At 42.2% G+C, this 27,745-nt stretch overlaps 1 protein-coding gene across 1 annotated transcript in view; it reads left to right on the top strand.

Moving 5' to 3' along the window:
- The window catches only part of LOC124594047, a 642,515-nt gene that overhangs the window by 500,948 nt on the left and 113,822 nt on the right, over window positions 1-27,745 (top strand). Inside the window, exon 3 of the mRNA XM_047132397.1 lies at window positions 23,376-23,703. Within this exon, the coding sequence (XP_046988353.1) occupies window positions 23,376-23,703 (328 nt within the window). The remainder of the gene's footprint in view (window positions 1-23,375; window positions 23,704-27,745) is intronic.

A 27,745-nucleotide genomic window follows, 5' to 3' on the forward strand; every position in this document is an offset into this window, starting at 1 on the left:
TTTTTGTGTGCCTCTTGATCTGTTAACATTGAATTGTATTCCTGTTTGTGGAGATTATCCGCAAAATTCGTTAGGAGATAGTTCGAAGGAAGTTTACGAGCTGTTATTGGTTTACGTACCCTCTTCAGTATTGAGCACGTATAAAAAAAGGAAGTGAGCTACATTCGTGTTAATGCTCGTTAACAATCAATGATCCTCAAAAAATTTTGGGCCTATACTGAATTTTTTTTAGATTATATCATATATTTTAGCTGGGGCCTTAAGCAGAACAGTTATACACTCATCCGTACACTTTCATGTTACTTTATTACCAAGAACGCAGTCATAAACATTACACATATTGTTCATACTTGCTGTAGGTATCAAGATAGCTAAAACTACAACTTGGTACCAAAACTTATAAGTCGTCAACTAATTTCAGATAATTCCACAGGGGGTATATAACCTGTCCTTTTGAAACATTGTCTGCAATTAGTGGGTAGCTAGTTTCCCTCTGTCTGCACATTCTCAGTCTTGGTACATCTAAAAGTGCTGCAACAATACTGACTCCGTAACACTTGTGCATTTCTCCTATAGTAGACTGAAGCGATTACCCTGGTTTGAACCGAGACATATCCTCAAAACATGACTCAAGAAAGTATTTGGTAAAATATTCTACTGACTTCTTGAGTTCATCTTGGGCTGCTGACTGCAATATTAGATTGGAGGTTACTGGAAGTGTCACCCATCTGAAAACTGAAAGAAGGCAAGTGAGTTTTCTAAGTAAACTGTCTAGTGCTAGACAGAAATTCTTATTTTTTCTCGTTTCTGTGTCTCCAGAATTAGTATCCTTGTCGAATTTGAGCAAGAGGCACAGTTTCCTTTTCTGATGCACTTTCTTCACTTTGATCTCTTTCTGTCAAAGCACCATCTTCATCATAAAATCTATCAAACTCTGTCAGGTTCATCTGGATTACTTCTGTTGATCAACTCAATGATCTCTTCATTAGTCATGCCTGATAACATTTCTATTGGCGTGGTGTCCACAAATTGCCAGAAAGGTGGTCAAAATGTGTAGAAAGCAATGGTCAGTACTTTGAATAAAATGTTTTTACTTTTCAATTCAAAATTAGTGTTTCATTTTCACACAAAAAAAAAAACGCTCATTTCATACCGGTACACCAGGTAAACCCAAAACCATTGCTGAGCTGAACACAGCCATTCAGGAGGTCATCGACAGCATCGTTGCTCCGACACGTTAGCGGGTCATGAAGAGTGTCGCCACTCGTCTGCGCCACATCATCGCCAATGATGGCAGGCATATCGAACATGACATTACCTAAATCCGAATATCTGTAGTGATGTTTACATGTCGAATGAAGTGTGTGCACGCCTTAGTTTATAACTAATTTAAGCTTTTTTTTCAAGTAGTTCAGTAACTGTCACGTTGCATTTCCCACGTTCGTATTTTGTTCATAGTGCGATAGTGCGGAACTGTGTCGAACGGCTTCTGGTGGACCGTACGAGATGTCGATATTGTGAGACGCTAGCCGCGTATTACGGAAGGCGCTGGTTCAAATTCCCGTCCGGCTATCCATATTTAGGTTTTCCGTGATTTCTCTAAATCGCTTGAAGGGAATCAGAGATTGGTTTCTTCCTTGTCCTACAATCCGAGATGGCGCTCCGTCTCTAATGACTTCATCGTCGACTGGACATTAAACCCTAAGACTCCATCGAACGCTTTCCGGAAGCTGGGGAACACGTCATCAGTACGGTCGCCACTATACAGCCTTGTAGATCTCGCGGACGATCGAAATGGCTTGTTTCACAAGATCATTGTTTCCGAAATCCATCCACATATTAGTTTCAGTCTCCAGAACGGTCTTAAAACGTGTTGCAAATTCTGACATCAGCAATACGCCCCTTTGGAATGGTTCTTCAGGCTCACCTTTCAGACACACAGCGGCCCCTGAGAACTTGAGCAATGTCTAGATAAAGTTTCATTCGACTTTGGAACGAGAAATATGAAACGTGGATCCAAATACAGACCGTAAGAAGTCCCACCCTTAGGTGCTTCTCTTGAGTTTGAAATTCCTGTCTTCTTGGGAGTCACTTCGAACAAAGAACTCCAGGATAACTCGCCAGGTTCGATTGTGGCATGATACTTTGGCGCCACACTAACAACGCATTATATAAGAGACACTTGGTAGTATTTTCTCTTGAAACCCAGCGTGGAAGCGCGGTGACGCACAACGCTAGAGCGCTTTAACGTCACATAACGTCCAGCTTAACGCCCTCACCCGAGGGATGGAACACTATCAAGAGAGAGACCTATTCTCTCTCAACATTGCAGGGAAGTATAGAAGTACGAGATCAGCGCAGCATTAGGTTATCAGTAACACTGTCACACCTGTTTCCCTTGTGGATCAAGTACTACACGTGAAAGTATCATCTTCCACCTGACTACATGGCAACAGAGGCTTACCGCACAATAAATAGTCTCTCGGCGACCCCGACAAAGCAAGCGATCATAACCTGCTAGTAACTCTAACGTACATCTCGAGAGAGCACAGAGCATTTCCTATGTACCGTTCTGTAACCCGCCACTGGAAAACGAATGGGAGAGAATGGCATATCCGGAGGTTAGGGGCTACTTTCGATGTAGATATTCGCTCGAGAGCGAGATTTTCATATAGAACTTCACACCTCGGCTGTGGTTAAGCTACTCCAGAATTAAACTAAGTGGTTACACAACGAAACGCCTGTGCAGTACGAAAGAGGAGTATGGTACAAATGGTTCAAATGGCCCTGAGCACTGTGGGACTTAACTTCTGAGGTCATCAGTCCCCTAGAACTTAGAACTACTTAAACCTAACATAAGGACATCACACACATCCATGCCCGAGGCAGCATTCGAACCTGCGACCGGAGTATGGTACAAAACATTAGTCTATTGCGAAGCGATTCTTCTCCATAACGTGTTGTCTGGAGCAGATAGCATACAAGGAATGCAGATGGCTCTATTTAGAGTCTGAAAAAGTGGTATAGAGGCACTCATAGATTTATGTTTTGACTCGGTCTGTTGTGGGCATTCAGGTGACTCAGAGTATGATGTATAATTGTGATTCATTGTATCGATGTTCGAATCCCGGTTCGGCGTACTGTTACAATCTTTTCAGCGAAGTTCACGAGCGGCGTTCCCCTTTTGTGAAGGTTTAACGACCTGCCACCAGAGAATTGAGTTGTGGCACGTATCAGGAAAGATTTTCATGAACCAGCAAGAGAACGCAGAGCTGTTCTGACCGCGTGCTTTTGTTTCTTTCGAAAGAGTTGCTTATCCGTTTATCGCGACGCACTGCCCACGTTGAGAACGGTTCGTGGAAGAGTCACGTATTGCTGACCGCCGGGTCAGGTCAAGGAACCCGCGACAGCGGCGGACGGGGAGAGCTGAGCTGGCCGCTGACGCGCTGCTGCTGATGCTCTGACGCGTCAGCAGGGCGCGCGCGTGCCGCCGCCGCCGGCTCGGAATTAATGGAGAGCTGCCTGCCGCCTCTGCCTCTGCTTCTGCTTCCTCTTACCCTTGCAAATGTGTGCAACCGGCCGAAAGCTGAACGCAAACACTCACCCTTCTGGACATGTGCTGGCCTCAGGGGGCATCAGCACGGTTTCCTTCTCATCCAACGTAGCCAGTCCCATCATTGACCCATAGATAGTCCAGTATTTTACATTTTCTGCTGCTCACAGCTGGTTAGGAATTTCTCCCTCTCTTATTACATGGAAAAATAACTTGCATAATATGTGCTATTCAGTTTTTTGCGCCGTAATGCACAGAACAAGATTCTGTATTCACCGTCAGGGTTTTTGACTGTGCAGATGCTGATACCGAGATCTTGGCGAAACAACGAGGTCAGTATTGCGTGTCTTCAACAAGTAGCGAGGAACGCAAGTTCAAGGTCCAAAACAATAGAGAAGAGTTCATGAATTATGTAGTAAGTGATCAGAGTCGGATAGTGTAGCAAGAGATGTATTAGAAAAATCTATAATCTTAAGGTGATTGTACAGTAATTTGTTTATATTGACTTGTTATAAAAATTTTTCGTACCTCTGAACTTGTGTTCATACTGTCAGTCCCTGCTTCAGGTATATCTAGAGATAAGATGAAACGAGTTGTATCAAATGAAACCACGTGGATGAAGAGCCACCAACACTTCCACTCTTTTCTTACATTTGGCACAAGTTCGAAGACTTTGGACTTGTTTGTAAGCATCGAAAGCCGTGTTTCCGAACTCAGTGGCATCAGATTGCCAGCTTTTTCGCATTCCGATCTTTGTAAACATTACTTTCGATGTCTTATAGTTCCTCTTCTTGATGCAATAATTTACTAACAGCCGTATGTATTGTAGAAATTTATTTTATTTTATGAACTTCTATGTGCTACCAGTTTCGGCATTACATTGATGCCATCTTCATGCCTCACTCGTCATAGTCGTAAAGTCGCTATACCCGGAAGTAGTTGTTGCAGGACGATTTGATTCACGGATCCAGTTATATGGCTCCTTCCGTGTATAGCGATTTTACGACTATGACGAGTGAGGCCTGAAGATGGCATCAGTGTAATGCCGAAACTGGTAGCACATAGAAGTTCATAAAACAAAATAAATTTCTACAATACGTACGGCTGTTGGTAAATTATTGCATCAAGAAGTTCATGCCAGCCGTCGTCCCACGATCCATAATGGATCAACGAAGATCTTATAGTTCCAGTCGTAGGTGGCTCGAATTTATAAGCATTGTAGTTCGCTCATTTGACCACTTATCCATTCTTATACACAAACAACAAACTGACGTGCTATACACAAACAAATTCAGAGCGAGAAACCACGAAACAAAAATCTGTATAATATGTACGTGCAAACTTCCGAACAAAAGCGAAATCGCTCAAACACTTGACTGCAGGCGCTGTCGGCGAGAGACATAGGAACCAAAGATGAGAGCCGGGGGAAGCATTTACAGAGTAGAACATCGAGAGATACTGCTCTGCAATACGAAATATTTTCTACCTCTGGTGGACAACACGGCAACCCTGGGCAATTCGTTGGCCGCTACTTGCAACATCGGCAGTATTGCCCACCCACACCTCAAAATTGCTGTCTGTTGCAGTAACATTGCAGCAATGTTGACTGCAACGCTGTTGCAGTCAAATATTTCTGTAAAATATAGTCCATTTAGACGTACCTTAAATGACGTAGTGGTCGACGAAATGTTAACTACTAATCTTCCGAACTTCTTGAGGAGAAGCGAATTTCAAATCGCGACCATTTACTTGCTTTTGAATACATTATGGGAGTGACAGTGATCAATGTGTTACAAGTATTTACTATTAAAAACAGTCTTGATCACGATTTATTTATTAAGGTGACTGGTTTCGACCACTACTGTGTTCATCTTCAGACCATTGAGTAGGAACCTCTTTTTTGCTGGAGAATCACTACTCCAGCAGAAAGAGGTTCCTACTCAATGGTCTGAAGATGACCACAGTAGTGGTCGAAACCAGTCACCTTAATAAATAAATCGTAATCAAGACTGTTTTTAATAGTAAATATTCGACCATTTACGTTTAGTCTTTTATGGCGACCGCAGGTAATGCAAGGCGAGTGCCCGGCTGTTTCCTTTATCAAGTCGACTGTTTAGTTCCTCATTCTTCACCAACTTGACTGCTGCTGCTCTGTCTCTAATGACTTAGACACTGACGAGATGTCTCCACATAATCTACATCCCTTCCTGGAATAATTACCACGGCACTTCCTATTACTCTCCAGTTAAGACGCGTTTCTTAATCGTATCGGTAACCAAATACGACGCACACGAACCTTTCCAAGGTTCACTGAAGAGCTCACTATACGAAATTCCAGTCGACGTCCTTGTAAATCTGGTTGTTTAGATTGATGCAAAGGCTGAAGTTATAAGGAAAAGAGCTATTATTATGCAGTCGCATGTAGATGAAAATGTTGTAGTGGTATTCTTTCCGTAGTTGCTTCAGTCCATCTCTTACCTAGTATTGTTCGTTGTTGTTGATGATGATACCGCAGACAGTAAATTTAATCACATGTAATTACTTAAATTTGCTTTGTAATGGATCTGAGAGTATCGGTTATAATGCAAAACAGATAGCTTATATTACTGACATATCAGGATGGAATTACTCGTTTAGTGGTGTGTGAACCATACGGTCTTTTTATGGCAAGACTCAATTAACGTCTCTGGCAAGACACTACAACTTCCCGTTACCAGTCCACAGTTTCTCAAGGGTTCGTTAAGCTTCTCCCTGATCGGCAGCAGAATGATCTGCTAGAAACAAAGATGTTCCGCAGGCAAAAGATTCGTATCGGTACAGTTTTAAATTTTTGTGTTTAATATTACATTAACTGGACTGGATGTAATCAGAAAGAAGTAAACAGAGGTACTGTCAGACAGAGAATCACGTGGTCAAAATAACATTTAATTATTATGATAGAAAATTGTCATAGGCGCGTCTTTACAAAGCTAAGTTTTGATGAGGGGCTTTCTGTTGTAAATGACGCTAGTTTTAGGTTTTAGATGTAGCGAGATTTCCGTTACGAAAATGTTTGCCTAATTTTGACACTAGTAATAACGAATTTGCAAGTCGTAGGAGTATATCCACCGACAACGTATTCCCAATGTAATTTTTTCGCTGTCTGTCTAAAATTAAAAAAAAAAAAAAAACTGGAGACACTTTCTTTACCATGGAAACTGTTTCACAGATATTTCTATACAACACGTATCTTCCATTGCAATAATACGGAATTCTAAATGTCCATCTCCCAAGTGAACTGGAAGTACCCTATCCTGACCAGCCCAAGAATCCATCTTCAGCAGCAACGGATCGGTAACTAAAAACAATAGAAAGAGGAGGTTGGAAGCTATGGCTTTAGGTTGGTAACTTTTTTGATTCAGTTGCGTGGGTTCTGAAGGAAACACGTATTAGATTTTTAACGTCTCTACTTCGAAGTCATTAGAGAGAGATAACTTGCTGAGTGGGGAAAGGATGGAGGGATGGAAATCGGTATGCTTACATATACAAGTTCAGTGTTTTTAACCATTGCGTTACCTCGTTCGGTTGGTGAGCGGACACGCCCAGTGATGTAAATCACTTCTAGACTTAACAGGCATTTCTAAACTTACTCAGTGGAACAGACAATTACGTGAAATAGTGCTGCTGGAAACTGCGTTTTGCAGCACGATGCGAGCTTACTGCATCTACGGACCCGTATGTGTGTGGGTAGTTGTGTGTAGGTGCACTAAGACTGGTTTCGCCGTGTTGCAAAGGCAGGTTGCCCGCAGAATCAAAGGCAAGTAATTAGCCACCTTATCCATCATTGGAGACTTACGTGTGTCCAGTTCTGTGGATGAGTGTTGTATCCCCCGACAAGATAAGGGGAAAGTCTTCCTTTAGACTTCAAAAATGGTTCAAATGGCTCTGAGCACTATGGGACTTAATTTCTCAGGCCATCAGTCCCCTAGAACTTAGAACTACTTAAACCTAACTAACCTAAGGACATCAAACACATCCATGCCCGAGGCAGTATTCGAACCTGCGACCGTAGCGGTCGCGCGGTTCCAGACTATAGCGCCTAGAACCGCTCGGCCACACTGGCCGGCCTCCGTTGGACTTTTCTGGGCACCTGTGTTAGAGCACATGGTCGGCTGGTTCGCTGGCGAGAGTTTTTTTTCCTTCCTAGTGTATTTATCCGCACGACAGGTGATTCTGTGGGTGACTCATGAGGTTCGTGAGCTATTTAGGGATTGTGGAGAGTGGTGCACATCATCAGAAAACGTAGGATGCGAGAATTTAGTGAATGGCACGGAAGGCCATCATATCTTTCTGAAACAGTTATTTTTTACGATTGCATGTAATTTCTCTGGTTGTCAATCGCGAAGCAAATTATACCGTTCATACCCAGTCAGCGATATTGTCAGGATTTGCTAGTCCGAAATAAAGTGCTTTCGGAGGCCTTAAATACTCGTATATCCCGTAATTCATATACTCTTCGGGATTCCAGAATTTGCTGCAAGACATCGTTCTTAGAAGGCGAATGTTTGGACATTTTCAAAATTTGTGCCAGAATAGAACTCGAACTCACCTAGCAAGATCTACGTGAAGTAATAGGCCGGCACGCGTGCCGTAGCGTTTTGTAGAGTGCGCAAACAGCTGAACTAGCAGACTGAAGTTTCGAAACACAATGATGGACCGAGCGAGCTGGGACACTGGTCGGCACATTGGACTCGCATTCGGGAGGATTGCAGTTCAAATCCGCCATCGGCCATCCAGATTTATTTTTTCCGTGATTTCCTGGCAAAAACAGGCTTGGTTCTTTTGAAAGTGCACAGCCGATTTCCTTTGCCTTCCTTAACAGAACAATGAGAGCTTGTGCATCGTCTCTAATTACGTGGCTGTCGAACGGACGTTAAACCATAACCTTCCTTTCGCTAAAGAGTGAAAGATTCATTCTGGACTCTACTGGGAGGGCTGGGGGATCGGGGTGATAATGACTGATGACGACGACGACGATGATGATGATAATGATGATGTACACGACATAATCATCTTCAGCACTCCGAGAAGTTGCTGTCGTTATTTTTATGTTTTCAGTATAGTAAGGCTATCGTTACGAAAAATTTTGCGTAGTTTTAATGTGACATTCGTAATAATGAATTTACGAGGCGAGAGAGTATATCTATCGATTACATATTTACAAATACATTCCGAAATTTGATTCAAAAATTGCAAATCGAAATTGATTTCATTTGTTTTATTCATCGGTGACATGAAAATTTGTACCGGGCTGGGACTCGAATCCGTATCTCCCGCTTAACGCGAACAGTCGCTTTAACCACTTCGGCTATCCGAGCGCACTTCCAAAATCGACCCAGACCTCCACAGGTTCACTTGCTCACAATTCCCAATCCTCGCCCCCCCCCCCCCCTCCCCCCGCGCCCCACACGCACACACACTATGCGATTCCCCGGCAAAGAGGTAAGTTCGATGTGATCGTCGTTTCAACCTGGGAAAGTATGTAATAGTTCTTCTCTTATTCCACAGTGTCTGTGTTAAACAATTCACAGTATGCACTGTCCCTTCAGACATCACATACAATGTCCCTCTTTGGTGGGTATCACATTGAGAGAGAGAGAGAGAGAGAGAGAGAGAAAGAGAGCGAGCGAGCGAGTGAGCGGTCCTGAAAGTGTGCTCGGATAGCCGAAGTGGAAAAGGCGACCGCTCACGTTAAGCAAAATCTGGTTTCGAGCCCCGGTCCGGCGCAAATTTTCATACCACCGATAAACAGTACAGCTAAGTCAGTTTAGGTTCTCAGTTACGAATCAAATTTCGTAATATTTAATGAGCAGCTGTGGATTGTCACACAGTGACCGTTCTTTCAGATTTGCATGCGTGTCTGAAGAGACATTGTATAATGTGAATTTTCAACAAAGACATTATACAACAATATAATAAGTGTGTATTTTCAAGGCTACTGAATTGCTTTATGTGTAAAATAAAACACTTAGAAAAACTTCTTTAGTTACGTAAAATAATAGCTATATAGTTTGGATCTGATAAGGACTAGCCGCTCTCGTCCTTTTTTTGGTGCTGATCTGAGACAGTCAAATGTAATAGCTTTTGTTTAGTTTTCGTGATAGGTCAATGAAAACGCGTATGTGTCCACATATACTAATATGGGATACAATTTTCCTAATTACATTTGAAGCTTCCCATCTATAGAAAGAGAACCTCCGCGATTTCTGCTGGAATATAGACTAGGTAATACCACAGGAGGCCAATGAGGTCTCTTTGATAGTAATGAAACTGAAACTGAGCAAAACAACTAAATCAACGCAGACATTGCAAGTACAAGTAAAGTAATTAGGAGCATCTACCTCTTGTAAAAACGTGAATTTCACTTCCATCTTCAAAGTAATTCATTCCCTTTTTATTTAAAATGGTGGCTGTACAATAAAAAACACATTGCCGGAAAAGGTCCGAAATTGTTAGAAATCTCTTATAACAAAGGAAAAGCATCAGCAGTACCGCCAAAAGATATTTACAAACCACTGGATGATGAGCTGTTTAAAACTAGGTACACTGACGTGTTATTTAAGAATGGAAGCGTTATTACTGACTCTAACATTGAACACTGAATACGAAGAAAAAATTCCGTATTGTTACTCTGGGAAGAATGGCAGTCAGCGTACAGCTCTGTGTAGTGTTCGAACCCTGACCTTTGGGTTTTCAAACACGAGTCCTTCCGATAAGCTTCTGGATTTGCAGAAGACTGAAATACCCGGAAATAATTAATGAAAGCAAATTTGATGAATTTAGTGCCTGTCGACAGTTGGAAATGAAGAGTAATGGTTACTTTCACCCGCCTTTGATGTAATGGCTTGCGAAGATGATGGATGACGAATCTTAAAAACATTAAAAGGTGAAAGTGGATGAAATAGCCAACTTTTTGCGAGTAGTAAAGAGTCAAACAGAGTGAGTTTGATCGCGAGCTAGTAACTTTTTTTAGCCTACTTTACTTATACAGAAGGTATTACCATGTATGTTCAAAAAATAACTGGAATTTTTGTTTTTTGGAAAGCATTTTGCTTATTCACGTATATCAATGTTATCACTTACAAAATAGTCTCTATTAGATATTACACACTTATTCAAGCACTTTTTCTAATCCCCGAAACACTTCTCAAACTTGATATTTAGGATGGCGTTTAGCCCTATCAGCGATGCGTCTTTAACCCCATTTATATTTGTAAGCTGACGGTCCTTTTAATTTTTGGGAACAGAGAAAAGTCACGTAGAGCTATGTCTGACGAATAGGGCGGCCGGGTCATCATTACAGTATTGATTTTGACCAAAAGTTCACGAATAAGCAACGAAGTGTGTGAGACATACCTTATCGTGGTGCAGACGCCATGTCTTCTTCTTTTTCTTTTTTTTTTCGGAGTTCTTCATGCAGACAGCGGTGAACTCGTAAACTGCTCATAGAGCCTTCGAGCTTGTGACGTGAATTCAGATGCCTTGTGCCGTTAAAATCGAAGAACACAGTGAGTATAACCTTCGCATTTGATTGATCGCACTTGAGATTTTTTCAGACTAGGCGATCAAGAACGCTTCCACCGAGACAACAGAGCTTGAATTTCAACGTCATATTCGTAAACACATAGTTCTTCACCTGTTATGCCAAGTTTTAGTATTGTTCTGCATCGTTATTGACTTCATCTTACGACTCCTGATGAACTTTGAAGTCGTTGCTACTTTGTTCGAAATTAAACAATTTGTGAACACTTCTTTCACTATTTCATCGGCTGATGATAGTTAGAGCTTCCAGGGCACTTCTTATCTTCATCGTTTTCAGGCCTTCTTCGAAACGCTTGTACCATTCGTAAACCTTTCTTATACTCATAGCAGGCTTTTCAAAAACGATATTTAGGATTTCTACAACTGTGCTGTACTTTAGCCATTCTTATAGTGAAATTTAATAGAAATACTGTGATTATTTTTGTAGAAAGTAACTAATCGCCGATACTACCCAACACATGTAACCTTTTTGACAGCTGACAACAGACCAAATATCCGATATTGTGGTAGATCCTTATCAGACATGTTTACCTACACAACAACGAAATAAACAGCGCAGATCAGACTAAAAGACATCCGATATTACAAAATTCACATTACTTTTTGAGCACACCTCGTATGTCTGTACGTGTGGCAACGAAACTCAATCGCCTCGTAAAGAGCTCCAGAGATTAACAACAGGAAATAGGCCCAGAAGAGGAAAGTACATTGACGACAATTGTACAGCTTGACATTGCCAAAAGGAAAGAATCGATCATTTAAATTTTTGTCACGACATGAAAACAATGATTTTTCGTTTGCACTTAAAACCATCGAATATCAGTGGTTACGTAATTTATAGTTGTTTCGTTATAGGATATACGAATATATTACTTATTGAAATAGCAGTTATGATGAGAAGTTTTCTTAGGAGAAGGGTTCATATCCCAGTCGTTGTCAGCCAAAACACTTCCTGCAATTTCTGTACTGGTGTTTAGTGAAAGAACTAACTTAAATTTTATGGATGTGGTTATCGTTCAGAGGAGTCTTTGAAGTCGTACCTCTAAAAGAGAATATATTTGGCTAAGATTGCCCTGCAGAACCAAAGGAAAAAAAGTAATGCTGTTTTCACAGGTGTGTGTTCTTTGGTGGGAAACCTGTGTATGGTTAGCAAAGCATCTCGTTTTGAGATTAGTTACGACATGGGTACGGATGGTATCATCTTTTATAATTGCCTTCCTAATACATTAGCATATTTTGCTGATTGTTATTCAACTTGGCAAACATGTCGCATAAAATAATCCTGACAACAATTTACTCCATTATGCCGTACATCGTCGTGATTTTAAGGTGTCCAGTCGTTTAACTTTTCGACACATTTATAGGAGATAAATAAACGGTCACTACTATTTCCTTGGTGGATCAGTAAGTCTCTTCCCTCTCCCCCTCCCTCCCCCTGTAATGATGTTCTATTAACAAGGCAGTAATCTGAAACGCTAACGCGCAATTTCTAGGTCCGCGGCAGCTGTTTTTCTTCTACCTGTGTGTGTGTGTGTGTGTGTGTGTGTGTGTGTGATCTTCTAGGTGGTGCCAACTTTCGTAAATACCAGTGTATTATCTTGACGTATGAAGGAAACAAGTGCGTGGAAAATGTTACTAGAAGCGACGAAACACATGGGTTTGCTCTTGGCTCCGTAGTCCAAACTAAAATCTAAGAAATGAAAACATCTCGATTCGCCAACGGAAAAAAAGAAAAATTCTCATAGCTCAGTTGTTTGAAGTGCAAAGTATGTTGAATCTGTTCACGATTTAACTTGCTGCAGTGTGAGTTTTTCCTGTCACGAACAGCCGTTACCAATGAAGCGTATGGCAAAACTATCGGCGGATAATGTGTAGCCATTAAACAGGAGACGACAAGACGATCAAGTGCAGGTGTGCTAATTCTGTATATTATTGCATTCTCTCACCCATCAAAACTAACAAACTTCGCTGGAGAGAAAAAATAAGTTGGCAATAAGGGAAGAACTACTACTCTCTTGATCTTAGAAGAAGATTTTATGCGGAAGCACATTCGAAGTCCAAAACACATTACCATTCGCTCTTTTGTGGTTCGTCAGCCCTCTTTAGACACGAAGTGTACGCCCTAAGCAGGTGCCGCAGCAGGAGAAACACTAACGGTGATTACATAAATAAATAAAAAAATAAACTGCTGTACTTGTGTTCCATGGCTTATTTTCAAATCCTTTTTAGAAAAAGAGGAGAGTGGTATGACGCTTTTTACTGGAAGACCCTGAGAGATTTACTGGAAGACCCTGAGAGATTCATCAACCACTAAATTCTTTATTGTCCATGTTTCGCTTCTGTCCAAGACTAGACTCCAGACAAATAACTCCATAAAATAGTTCCTAAAGCTTAAATTAATATTACTTGTTTGCAAATTCCTCTCTTTCAGAAACGCGTTTCTTACTGTTACCAGTCTGCATTTTATATCCTCTCTACTTCGGACTTACAAGTTTTCTGCTGCCCAAATAGCAAAAGAAATCCGCAACTTTTAGTGTCTGATTTCGTAATATATAATTCCCACAGCAAGGTATGATTTAATTCGACTACCTTCTATTATCGTTGTTTTACTTTTTATGTTTGTCTTATATTCTCTTTTCAAGACACTGTCCATTCCGTTCAACTGCTCTTCCTAGTCCTTTGCTGTCAACGAGTGGGGTCGCGCAGTGGTGGCACGCAGGACTCGCATTCGGGAGGACGACGGTTCAAACCCGCACCCGGCCATCCTGATTTGGGTTTTCCGTGCTTTTCCTAAAACGCTTCAGGGAAATGTCGGGATGGTTCCTACGCAAGGGCAAGCCGCTTTCCTTCTCCATCCTTCCCTAATATGACCTCGTGCTACGTCTCTAACAGCCTTGTTGTTGATGGAACGTTAAATGCTGGTATCCTCCTTTTCTTCCTTTGCTATCTCTGACAGAATTACAATGTCAACGGCAAATATCAAAGTTTAAAAGTATTCTCCTTGAACGGATATTCCATCACCGTATTTATCATTGGTTTTCTTTACTACTTGTTCAGTATACAGACTGAATAACATCAGAGACAGGCTACAACCCTTTCTCACTCCCTTTTCAACCACTGCTTCTTTTAATGCTCCCAGACTCTTATAACTGTCGTCTGGTTCTGTCCAGGTTGTAAATTGCATTCCCTCCCTGTATTTTACCCTGCTGCCTTCAGAATTTCAAAGAGTGTATTCCAGTCAGTATTGTCAACAGTCGCTGTAAATCTACAGATGCTATAAATGTCCATTTGCCCCTCTTTAACCTACTCTCTAAGATAAATCGTTGAGGCGGTATTACCTCGCGTGTCCCTACATTTCTCCGGACCCAAACTCATCTTCCTCAAGGTCCGCTCCAGTCATTTAATAATAATAATAATAATAATAATAATAATAATAATAATACAGACAACAGAATTGACAGCAACAAAAAAGACAAAAGCTATAAATACCTATGCTATACCAATATTGACCTACTCATTTGGAGTAGTGAAATGGAGTAACACAGACCTAGAAGCACTTAATACACTTACACGATCACAATGCCACGAATATAGAATACATCACATACATTCAGCAACAGAAAGATTCACGTTAAGCAGAAAGGAAGGAGGAAGAGGATTTATCGACATAAAAAACCTACATTATGAACAGGTAGACAATTTAAGAATATTCTTTCTAGAACGAGCAGAAACTAGCAAAATACACAAAGCAATCACTCATATAAATACATCGGCTACACCATTGCAATTTCGTAACCACTTCTACAACCCTTTAGATGACATAACATCAACAGATACGAAGAAAGTAAATTGGAAAAAGAAAACACTACATGGCGAGCACCCGTATCATCTAACACAGCCACACATCGATCAAGATGCATCCAACACATGGCTAAGAAAAGGCAATATACACAGTGAGACGGAAGGATTCATGATTGTAATACAGGATCAAACAATAAACACCAGATATTACAGCAAGCATATTATTAAAGATCCCAATACCACAACAGATAAATGCAGACTTTGCAAACAACAAATAGAAACAGTAGATCACATCACAAGCGGATGTACAATACTAGCAAATACAGAATACCCCAGAAGACATGACAGTGTAGCAAAAATAATACATCAACAACTTGCCATACAACATAAACTAATAAAACAACACGTTCCCACATACAAGTATGCACCACAAAATGTACTGGAGAATGATGAATACAAATTATACTGGAACAGAACCATTATAACAGATATAACAACACCACATAACAAACCTGACATCATACTCACCAATAAAAAGAAGAAATTAACACAACTAATCGAAATATCCATACCCAAGGAGAAAAAATTGAAAAATACATCCAATTGGCTGAGGAAGTCAAGGACATGTGGCATCAGGATAAAGTTGACATTATACCAATTATACTATCAACTACAGGAGTCATACCACACACTATCCACCAGTACATCAACGCAATACATCTACATCCAAACGTATATATACAACTACAGAAATCTGTAATTATTGATACATGTTCAATTACCCGAAAGTTCCTAAATGCAATGTATCATATACCGTACCGTTAAAAGGAAGTCACGCTTGATCAAGGTCCGCGTCACTTTCCAATTTTAACCAGACATAATGTCTGAGAAAGGAAAGATATATGAATAATATATTTTCCGATATTATGTACTCATTTTCGAGTAGGTCATCATCTAGATCAGTTATTAACGCTTGGAATTGAACAAAGTACTTCCTTGGCCAATCTACATTAAGTCGCCTGGCCATATTTTTCTCCATTTCAGTTTCATTACGTCCTCCACTTCGGTATATTTGTTTTCCTCTATATCCTTTTAATTCTCTGTAAGCATCTCTGTATTGCTCATGGAGTAACACCTAGTTTTGAATGGTTTTCACGTGTAAAGTCGTTATTTCGCCGTCATAATGAAATACCGGTAAAACGCGCTGTGAACTGAAAGTTTCACACACACCTAGAAAATTTTGTTTTGGGAACTCTTTGCAGTTTACCAGAAGCACTCCACTCGTTGTTGCGAGGCTGGCATTAGGAATGGGAAGGAGATTGCGGGCGTTGACGAACTGCGGAGACGAGGGCCGCAGGTGCCGATAAGAGCTGCGCCTGGGCGCCGCAATCTGCAGAGGACCCCTGGCGATGCCAGCACTCTACTCCACTCCACTCCTCTGCAGCACAGTCCACTGTCGCCTGCCCGCAGGATGTTTGTCAGCGCCCTAAGTTCCGCCCCTTCCCACTTCCTCCAACCCTTTCTGTTCGCCATTTCACGGCCGCCTTCTTTCATTCGGAGTGGATGCAGACGGTGGTGATGGCGTGGGAAGGCTTGGGAAGGGGAGGGAAGGGGTGGGTGGGGGGGTGGGGGGGGGCGCACCACACAGAAAACGAAGAAGGGAAACGGGAAGGAAGGGACAAGGCTTTAGAACAATTGTCTTCTTCGAAGTCCGAGGGAGATAAACGACGACGTGGCAGGCAGACAAAGGCGGCTGCAATCAGTCCCGAAATCGTGCCCTCTGGTACGGGCGGAACACTTCGTTGCCCGTCTCGCTTTCAAATAATCCAGAACAACAAAATTTTTTCAAAAAAATATTAATCTCGGTCTTTGTGTATGGGCAAGGCTGTACGGTTGTTGTGTAGCAGTCTACATGTGCAAGGAATATTACCAGTTTCTCGCTTCCGCTATCAGATTACGAAGATACACTGACGAAAAAAAAAAAAAAAAAAAAAACACCGCAGCACCAAAAAATAATTAATGTAGTGTAACGAAATTTAGTGAATGCTTATGTCTGCGTAACATATTTAAGTGATGAACACTGCAATATAGCCGGTTAATGAAAGCGCGAGATACGCCATTGGAAATATGAAATGCTGGTACATTAACAACCGGTGTAACGGCCAGAATGTTGAATACAAGCATGCCAACGTGCATACATTGCACTGTACAGGTGCCGGATGTCATGTTGTGAAATGGAGTTCCGTATCTGCTACACGTGGCCGGCCAGTACAGGGACGGTTAATGCTGTATGTGGATGACGCTGGAGTGGTCGTCCGACGATGTCCCATATGCGCTCGATTGGAGACAAATCTGGTGATTGAGCAGGCCAGGGCAACATGTCGACACACTGTAGGACGTGTTGGGCTTCGACAGCGGTATGTGGACGATCGTTATCCTCTTGGAAAACACACACTGGAATGCTGTTCATAAATGGCAGCACAACATGTCCTCGATGGTGAGTGTTCATCGGGAGGTGAGGGTATCATCTGCAGTGCCCCAGGGAAGTGTGGTAGGTCCGCTGTCGCTTTCTATCTACATAAATGATCTTTTGGATTGGGTGGATAGCAATGTGCGGCTGTTTGCTGATGATGCTGTGGTGTATGGGAAGGTCTCGTCGTTGAGTGACTGTAGGAAGATACAAGATTACTTGGACAGGATTTGTGATTGGTGTAAAGAATGGCAGCTAACTCTAAATATAGATAAATGTAAATTAATGCAGATGAATAGGAAAAAGAATCCCGTAATGTTTGAATACTCCATTAGAAGTGTAGCGCTGGACAAAGTCAACGTCGATTAAATTTTTGGGCGTAGAATTGCAGAGCGATATGAAGTGGGACAAGCATGTAATGGCAGTTGTGGGGAAGGCGGATTGTCGTCTTCGGCTCTTTGGTATGATTTTGGATAGATGTGGTTCATCTGTAAAGGAGACCGCTTATAAAACACTAATACGACCTATTCTTGAGTACTGCTCGAGCGTTTGGGATCCCTGTCGGGTCGGATTGAGGGAGGACGTAGAAGCAATTCAGAGGCGGGCTGCTAGATTCGTTAGTGGTAGATTTGATCAAAACGCGAGTGTTACGGAAATGCTTCAGGAACTCGGGTGGGAGTCTCTGGAGGCAAGGAGGCGTTCTTTTCGTGAATCGCTACTGAGGAAATTTAGAGAACCAGCATTTGAGGCTGACTGCAGTACAATTTTACTGTTGCCAACTTATATTTCGCGGAAAGACCACAAAGATAAGATAAGAGAGATTAGGGCTCATATAGAGGCATATAGGCAGTCATGTTTCCGTCGGTCTTTTTGGGAGTGGAACAGGGAGAAAAGATGCTTGTTGTGGTACAAGGTACCCTCCGCCACGCACCGTATGGTGGATTGCGGGGTATGTATGTAGATGTAGATGTAGAATCACCGACTGACGTACAGATTTGCAGTCAGGGTGCGTGGGATAACCACAAGAGTGCTTCTGCTGTCTGACGACATCGCGCCTCAGATCATGACTCCAGGTGCAGGTCCAGTATGTCTAGCAAGCAGACAGGTTGGTTGCAAGCCTTCAACTGACCCCTTCCTAGCCAACGCACGACCGCTACTGGCACCGAGGCTGATTCAGCTTTCATCAGAAGACACATCAGACCTCCACCCTGCCCTCCAATCTTCTCTCGCTTGACACCACTGAAGTCGAAAATGACAGTAGTTAGGGTCAGTGGAATGCACGCTACAAGGCGTCTGGCTCGGAGATGTCGAAGTAACCGTTTATTTGTAACAGTGCCTTGTGTCACTGTGGTGCCAAGTACTGCTGAGATTGCTGCTGCAGATACAATACGATGCGTCAGAGACACACGCCGAACACTATGGTCTTCCCTCTCGGTAGTGCCACGCGGCCGTCCGGAGCCTTACATTCTCGTGACCACTGCTGCTAGCAGTCGTGTACCGGGGCTACATTCCTGCCAAATCTTTCTCCAGTACCGCAGAAGGAACATCCAGCTTCGTGTAGCCCTATCAAGCGACCTCGTTCAAATAATAATGGCGTCTCTGTCGTCTTAAAGGCTTGACTAACATCAACTCACCACGTCCAGTCTCAGATGTAACTAACTCTCAAAACCGTTACTACGTGTATTTAAAGCAAACGGGATTTGTATTGTATTAGCGCCACTCTTATGCGTATGATGTGAAATTTGAACAGACATCATCTTTCAGATGTAGAATCAGTTTCGTGTATGTCGCACAACTCTTCCTTGGTGTTGCGATTATTTTTCCATCGGTGTGTACAGGATGTCCCAAAAGATACTTTACAACTTCAGCGTAATATAACTCGACTCGTTATGAGACAATGATTTTGTCTAGCTGTATCGTTAAGATATTTATCCGCTTCTTTTAACACATGTCTCTTTTTTACTTGCACGCCTCCAGGAGAACGAGAGGAAGGTCATTAAGGTGAGTAAAATTTTGTCTTTAGAAAATATGACGGCTTATGCCCTTTCATAAATACAAGGGCAACCATCCCTTGCCTGTGTCATCAATTTTTCTGATAAATGACATAATGTAAAACAGAACTAAGTTGAGTGTTATCTTGGGTCATCGGCGCCAGTGGTAACATTTTGTATCACCCTGTAACCTGTGGTTGACACAGTTCATCAAAAACACAACCACCACCAGTGAGAACAACAGAAAGGTGCAAGATAAGGAATAACTTTGTTTATTTAATTTTTATTAAGCAAGACCTCTGTCAGTGATTTGAAATCATAGTATAAATCTTTGCATGCAACTTATTGAAACGAAAAAAAAAATCAGCATAACAACAACGAGAACAATAATAATAATACAAAATATAGGAATCTGTTCCATTTAGCAAAATTTAATAGCAAAACTTTGAAGGTCTGCATAAATTGCAATTTCGTATTGTGTTATATATATTGGTGTGTTTGTGTAAGTTCTTACGCAGAAACTGGCGGAATCCAACAGAAGCTGTTGAAGTTGAATAACGAAACATCGGAGACAATTGAGTAGTTTTGTATAGACTGTTTAAGACAACTGCAAATTCCATTAGATAAATTAATCGCTTTTTGTGCAGGCAATACCAGTACCAACACCAACGTCGGAGGGTTTCATCGATGCGGTCAGCGGAATGTTTTTCACCAAATTAAAGAACTGGGAAAAAATTTAGAAGGAATTGGATGGCCTGCCCATGTTGTTCACAATACTATATCAAGTGCTGCTGGAGTCTTAACTGTCGACATTGAAATAATCGTCATGAAAATATTTAATTATGGCAATGATGGCAATAAGAGAAAGGTTTAGGAGTGGAATCAAAATTCAAGGTGAAGTACCAATGATAAGATTTACTGATAACGTTGCTATCCTGAGTGAAAGTGAAGAAGAATTACATGATCTGCTGAATGGAATGAGCAGTCTAATGAGTTCAGAATATGGATTGAGAGTAAATCGGAGCAACACGAAAGTAATGAGAAGCAGCAGAAATGAGAACAGCTAGAAACTTGACACAAGATTGATCGTCACGAAGTAGATGAAGTTAAGGAATTCTTCTACCCAGGCAGTAAAATAACCAATGACGGACGGAGCAAGGAGGACATCAAAAGCAGGCTAGCTCTCGCGAAAAGGGCATTTCTGGCCAAGAGAAGTCTACTAGTATCAAACATAGGCCTTAATTTGAGGAAGAAATTTCTGAGAGTGTACATTTGGAGCACAGCGTAGTGTGTAGTGGTAAATGGACTGTGAGGAAACCGGAACAGAAGAGGATGGAAGCATTTGAGATGTGTTGTAGACTGTTGTTGAAAATTAGGTGGACTGATAAGGTAAGGTATGAGGAGGTTCTACGCAGAATCGGAGAGGAAAGGAATATGTGGAAAATACTGGCAAGGAGAAGGAACAGGATGATAGGACTTCTGTTAAGACATCAGGGAATGTCTTAACAGACATCAGGGAATGACTTCCATGTTACTAGAGGGAGCTGTAGAGGGCAAAAACTGTAGAGGAAGAAAAGATTGGATTACATCTAGCAAATAACTGAGGATGTAGGTTGCAAGTGCTACTCTGAGATGAAGAGGTTGGCTCTGGAGAGGAGTTCGTGGCGGGCCGCATCAAACCAGTCAGTAGACTGATGACTCAAAAAAAGCTTAAAACTTTATGAGCACCCGTCACACAGTGTTCCCTAATTTATGGAACGCGCTGTTGTTGAGGTTGTTATGTCGTTCAGCCCGAAGACTGGTACTGGTTTGATGCAGCTCTTAATGCTAATCTCTCCTCTGCAAGTCTCTCCATCTTAGAATAACTGCTGCAACCTACATCCATTTATCCTGCGTACTGTATTCATTCGTTGATCTCCCTGTTTAATTTGTACCCCCTACACTACTCTCCGATACCAAATTGACGATTCCTTGATGCCCGAAGACGTGTCATAATCACTGATCCCTTCTTTAAACGAAGTTGTGCCTAAATTTCTTTTTTTCCCAATTCGACCTAGTACTTCTCCATTAGTTACCTGATCTACACTTCTAATGTTCGGCATTCCTCTACAGCACTACATTTCAAAAGCTGCTATTCTCTTCTTGTATAAACTGTTCAGTGTCCACGTGTCTCTGGCATACAATGCTACACTCCAGACAAAAACCTTCAGAAAGGACATCCTAACACTTCTACCGATACTTGATTGTAACAAATTCATCTTCTTCAGAAATGTTTTTCTTGCTGTAGTCAGTCTTCACTTTGTATCCTCTCTGCGCCAGGCATCATGAGTTATTTTACTACCAGGGGCATTGCTAGGTGTTTTACCGCCCTAGGCGAGAATTGAGAAATGCCGCTCCGTCTTTTTTGCTACTATCAGTCTCCCCATATAATTGTCCCCCCCCCCCCCGCACCCCCCCCCCCCCCCCTCCACTCGATACCCCTCCCCAGCTCCACTGCCACCAACATCGCACGTGAAATGCAATCTCCTATTATACTTTTGAAACATTCCCTTAGAAAAATTTATGAATGATTGTGCTGATAAACCCCTTACGTAATTTGATTTTCAAACAGCTGAGCAAAACTGAACGTACTCAGACATTACTCACTTTACTTATTCTGATCAACACTAAACTGATACACAATATTTTTTTAGCGCAACGCAATCTGACTTTCAAAAATCCCTACAAAAGAATGACCCTGACTAACAATAACCTATACCTTTCATGAATCACTTACCTCACAAAAATCTTCGTTACTCGAACTACTGCAATACAGCGGGCGCCAATACTGCCAGCTAAATAAAAGATTCTAACTACTGAAGTCACGAACTACTGATAGGCATAGTTAGCAAATGAAAGATTTTGATAGAGAACAAACGATGTATTTACCTTCATAGTGTTCAAAAGTCATAATATATATATATCGGTTCATGACATCAAGTCTCACAAATTTACTGTCTCTGATGGACACACGTCCAGATCACCCGCTCTCGAAACTCCGCCATCTCTCTCCCCGCATCCACCACTGCTGGCGGCTCACCTCCAACTGCCCAGCGCTACGCGCTGTTCACATCCAACTGCCCAACACTACAGTAGCGAATATTTCAACAATGCCATCCAGCCACAGACTGCACACAGCACAGCCAGTGATTTTCATACAGAGCGCTACCTGGCGTCACCAACATAAAAAAAACCTAAACAGCCTACTTACACCTAAACAGCCTGCTTACACTTTTAATCATTAAACTGTGGTGACCAGACGTCCTCAGTTTCTGGGGACAGTCCTCAGTTTCCATTACTTTAAAATTGACTGAGGACAACAAATGTGCTTGATTTTTTTTTTCATCAGTGTTTTAATTTTTCCTCTTTTTTTTATTTTTTCTCCTCATTTGCTCAATTTTTTCGTTGTTTGATTTGAAATTTAATTTTTACCTCCCCTAACATTTTGCCGCCCAAGGCGGCCGCGTAGCCTTACCTAATGGTGGAAACAGCCCTTTTTACTGCCCACCGAGCGAGGTGGCGCAGTGGCTAGCACACTGGACTCGCATTCGGGAGGACAACGGTTCAATCCCGCGTCCGGCCATCCTGATTTCGGTTTTCCGTGATTTCCCTAAATCGCTCCAGGAAAATGCCGGGATGATTCCTTTGAAAGGGCGCGGTCGACTTCCTTCCCCGTCCTTCCCTAATCCGATGAGACCGATGACCTCGCTGTCTGGTCTCCTTCCCTAAAAAAACAACAACAACTTTTTACTGCCCAAATAATAAAACTGACTTCTTTCTTTCCTGGTGTAAGTTCCTCAACATTCTCTGATTTAAATCGTCTATATTGGAGTCGCCCTTGTTTTACTTATGTTGATGTTCATCCTATAACCTCTTTTCGAGTCAGTGAGGGTGGTGTTTTCGTGTGCGCGTTTTACGTGAGGTGCCTGTGTGTGCGCAGGAGTTCACGGACAGCGCGTCCAGCCACAGCCTGGCGGGTCCCGGGCCAGCGAACGCGACGCCCGCGGCAGCCGCCGGTCCTGGCCCCGGGGGCGGCGGGGGCGGCGTCGGCTACGTGAACAGCGCCGCCAGCTCCGCGGAGTTCACCATGTTCCCGCCGGCGGCAGCAGCGGCCGCGCCCGGAGACCGCTCCTCCGTGGTGCACTTCGAGCCGCTGCCCGACGTGGGCAGCGCCCGTCTGCAGCCGCCGCAGGCGCCCGCGCCCAGCCGCAAGCCCGCCTCCTTCAACAACGTCGTCAGCGGCGGCCTATCCGCCCGCGACTGGCTCGGTAAGTCGCGAGGGACAGGCAATACCGGTAGATGCCCTCGAGGTTCAGCCTATCGTCATCCTACACTGTGGTAGCCACTCTAGCAGGCCAAGTACTCTGGGGTGACAAAAGCTGTACGATGCCGGGGGATGTCTGTGCGGTCACGTTATCGTGAATCCTACTCTCTAGCAGGCCGACTCAAGCAGCAGCTCGTCACTTCTTCGAGAGGAATTTCCGTGGCATATTTAGAAGCTGTTGCTGCCTTTTCTTCATTCACACCTGAGAATCTGCGAGCTCCATTCTTGCGGTACATTGATAATTTTTACTTATGGACCGTCTGACAGCAACTGAATAAAACACAATTTTAGTGCCCTACGGGTTTCGCCTTTATTTTCTGCAAGGCATCATCAGTGGCAGGTTGCGTGGACAATTTTTACATTTTACGCTCCTGTTGCATAACCTTTTCATAGTGGCTGCTTCTGTTTGGTTGTTCTTATTGTGTGTCTACCGTGTTTGTTTTATTATGCCTTTTATTTCTTCTTTTACTAGTTCTCTTGCCAGTCCTATGTTTATTCCACAATTATTTTGTTGTTCTTCACGTGTAAGGATGAGTTCAGTTTCTATTATGAGATTTTCTATGTATTGATTGTTCCTCAACAACGCCTTGCAGAAAGTAAAGGCGAAACACGTATGGCACTAAAATTGTGTTTTATTCAGTTGCTGTCAGACGGTCCATGAGTAAAAATTATCAATATACCATAATATTACACGCAACTGAGGAAGACAGGACTACAAAAGTTGAAGATGTCCATTCTTGCGTCTTACACGACAAATGAGTTTGCGACTCACACTGAACGAAAAAGAGAACAGAGCTATTCAGCTTAAAGCGGGACATCCTTTTGTCCGGTGTAGTGCAGCAACTAGATGTGGCGTGGACGCGATAAGTTGTAGGCGGCACCCTGCAGAAATACTGAGCTACGCTCCTTGTGTGGCCGTCCGTAATTGCGAAAGTGTTACTGGTACGGAATTTTCTGCACGAACTGACCTTTTGATTATGTGCCACAAATGTTCGATGGGACTGATGTCAGGAGATCTGGTTGCCCAAACAATTCGCTTGAATTGTCCAGAATGTTCTTCAAACCACTCGCAAACAATTATGCCCCTGTGACAAAGCGCATTGTCATCCCGTGAAAATTCCATTGTTGTTTAGGAACGTGGAAGTCCGTGAATGTCTCCAAATGGTCTCCAATTAGCAGAATGTAACCATTTCTGTCAATGATCACTCTGGTTGGACCAGAGTCCTTCCATGTAAACAGCTCCCATATCACTGTGGAGCCACCTCCAGCTTGGATGTTGACAACTTGGGTCCGTGCATTCATGGAGTCTGCACCACACTTCAACCCTACCGTCAGCTCTTACCAACTGAAACTGGGACTCATCTGACCGAGCCACAGTTCTACAGTAATCTAGGATCCAAGTGACTCGGCCACGAGCTAGGAGAGGCAATGCAGTCAATGTTGTGGTGTTCGCAAAGGCACTCACATCGGTCGTCTGCCATCGTAGACCATTGTCGCCAATTTTGCCACACTGTCCCAAAGGGTACGTTAATCGTAACTCACACATTGATTTCTGCAGCTTTTTCACACAGTTTTGCTTGACTGTTAGCACTGACAACTCTATGCAAATGCTGCTGCTTTCAGTCATTAACTGGAGTCAGTCGGCCAGTGCTTCATTTGTGGTGAGAGGTAATGCCTGAAATTTGGTATTCTTGGAATGCTCTTGACACTGTGGATCACGGATTACCAAGTTTCCTAATGATTTCCAAAATAGAACGTCCTGCGTGTCTAGCTCCAAGTACCATTCCACATTCAGTGTCTGTTAATTCTCATCGTCCACCTGTAACCACATCAGAAACCTTTTCACATGAATCACCTGAGTGTAAATGACAGATCTGCCAATGCTCTGCCCTTTTATGCCTTGAGTAAGCGATACTACTGCCACCTGTATTTGTGCATATCGCTATCTCATAACTTTTGTCACCTCAGTGTAACTCCATAAAATTAAATGTGGATAAATATTTCATAGATATCATAACAAACACAAAATTTTTAAGACTTAATGTTGATTATGAAGTGGAATGAACATGAACATACACTAGGAAAGAAAATGCCAGCTGTGTGCTATGCCCATAGGCCCCTGTCTTCAATGTGTAACAGACAGTACTTTATGTTACGTACTACTCCTATATGCATTCCATCTGTATCTGTGGAACCATTTTTTCAAAGGTTCCCATACACAAAACATGGACACAGTCTTCAAACTACAAAAAAAGGACTATTAGAGTAATACCTAACTATAAATAGTAATGATGGAGTTCCTTGTAAAGATCTGTTTAAACAGCTGAGGATTCTAAGTGCACCATGTGAATATCTCCACCACACTCTTATGTGCATCAAGAACATCAGTAATTATTTCACAAACAGCAGCATTCGTGATCATGGAACAAGAGCTGGAGTAAACTGCATTTACCAGGAGTAAGCAAACAACACCCATCAACATTTTCTTCAGTGAAATAAAATTATACATTAAATTACTGAAGCAGATTAATGAGACAATTAAAATGCAAATATGTAAATAGCAAATTAAGACATGCATCTTCAACATAATTCATACTTCAAAGTCAACAGTTATTTAGATAACACTGAAAAGAAGGTGGTAAAAAAATTGACACTTTTTAAATACAAAACACTGTTAGTCAGTACTGAACTGTAATAACTCAATTATGCTCACTGTCAAATCCTATGCTCAGGTTCTGTTATAGAAAATTCTAACCTCTTTTCATGCTATTGACCTCAGTCTCATTCATCTAGGTATGGTACTGATTCAGCTTTTTAAGATCAGCCAAACGACGTGTAAAATTATTTTTTTGGCAATGTAACATTGCTAAATGCATCAGCTATTTATTTTTTTAAAAATTGTTTCCTGTTTAATGAACATTACATGTATTATATAATTTTATAAATCATCTATAGATACATAAACAACCATCTATCTATTTATGTGATAGTATGCATACGTTTAAGTGTTAGTAACTGCCCACTTTGCTGCTCAGTTGGTAAATATTGGTCTACTAACTTAATAATCTGGATTGATGCTCTGACTTTTTTCATTCATCTTCTTTCACATCTGGCAGTGATTTGTTATCACATAAAATTGTAAACTGCACCATGGAATGAAGTCCACATTATACTGGACAAGGCAGTTCCCCTATTGGTAGTCTATGATACGTGTGAGTATTTTGTTAGTAGTTTCACTCTTAAATAGTATTTGCAGCATGCTTGTTTACAAATCTAAAATCAATTTCTACTTTCATTTGGATCTTCAATTTTTTTTATGGTTCCACTGTTCAGTTTCAAAGTCTCTGTCACCATGGAGAGCTTTTCTTATCAAATTTGCATCTGCAAGGTGGGCACAATTCTGTTCTTTCATTCTTTGACAGACATTGCCCTTTTTGAGGAGGGGGAGGGGGGGAGGGCACTTCAGCTCAAGTACATGACAGAAACTTTTATGAAAAATGATGCTCTGTTGGTAACAAGTTGATGCATATAATAGGCAACTATTGTGTTCAAAAACTTGCAAACTCTTTACCCACTTTACTACACTCCTGGAAATGGAAAAAAGAACACATTGACACCTGTGTGTCAGACCCACCATACTTGCTCCGGACACTGCGAGAGGGCTGTACAAGCAATGATCACACGCACGGCACAGCGGACACACCAGGAACCGCGGTGTTGGCCGTCAAATGGCGCTAGCTTCGCAGCATTTGTGCACCACCGCCGTCAGTGTCAGCCAGTTTGCCGTGGCATACGGAGCTCCATCGCAGTCTTTAACACTGGTAGCATGCCGCGACAGTGTGGACGTGAACCGTATGTGCAGTTGACGGACTTTGAGCGAGGGCGTATAGTGGGCATGCGGGAGGCCGGGTGGACGTACCGCCGAATTGCTCAACACGTGGGACGTGAGGTCTCCACAGTACATCGATGTTGTCGCCAGTGGTCGG

This window comes from Schistocerca americana, chromosome 2, assembly GCF_021461395.2.
Source record: "Schistocerca americana isolate TAMUIC-IGC-003095 chromosome 2, iqSchAmer2.1, whole genome shotgun sequence".
In the NCBI taxonomy this organism is placed as follows: Eukaryota; Metazoa; Arthropoda; class Insecta; order Orthoptera; family Acrididae; genus Schistocerca; species Schistocerca americana.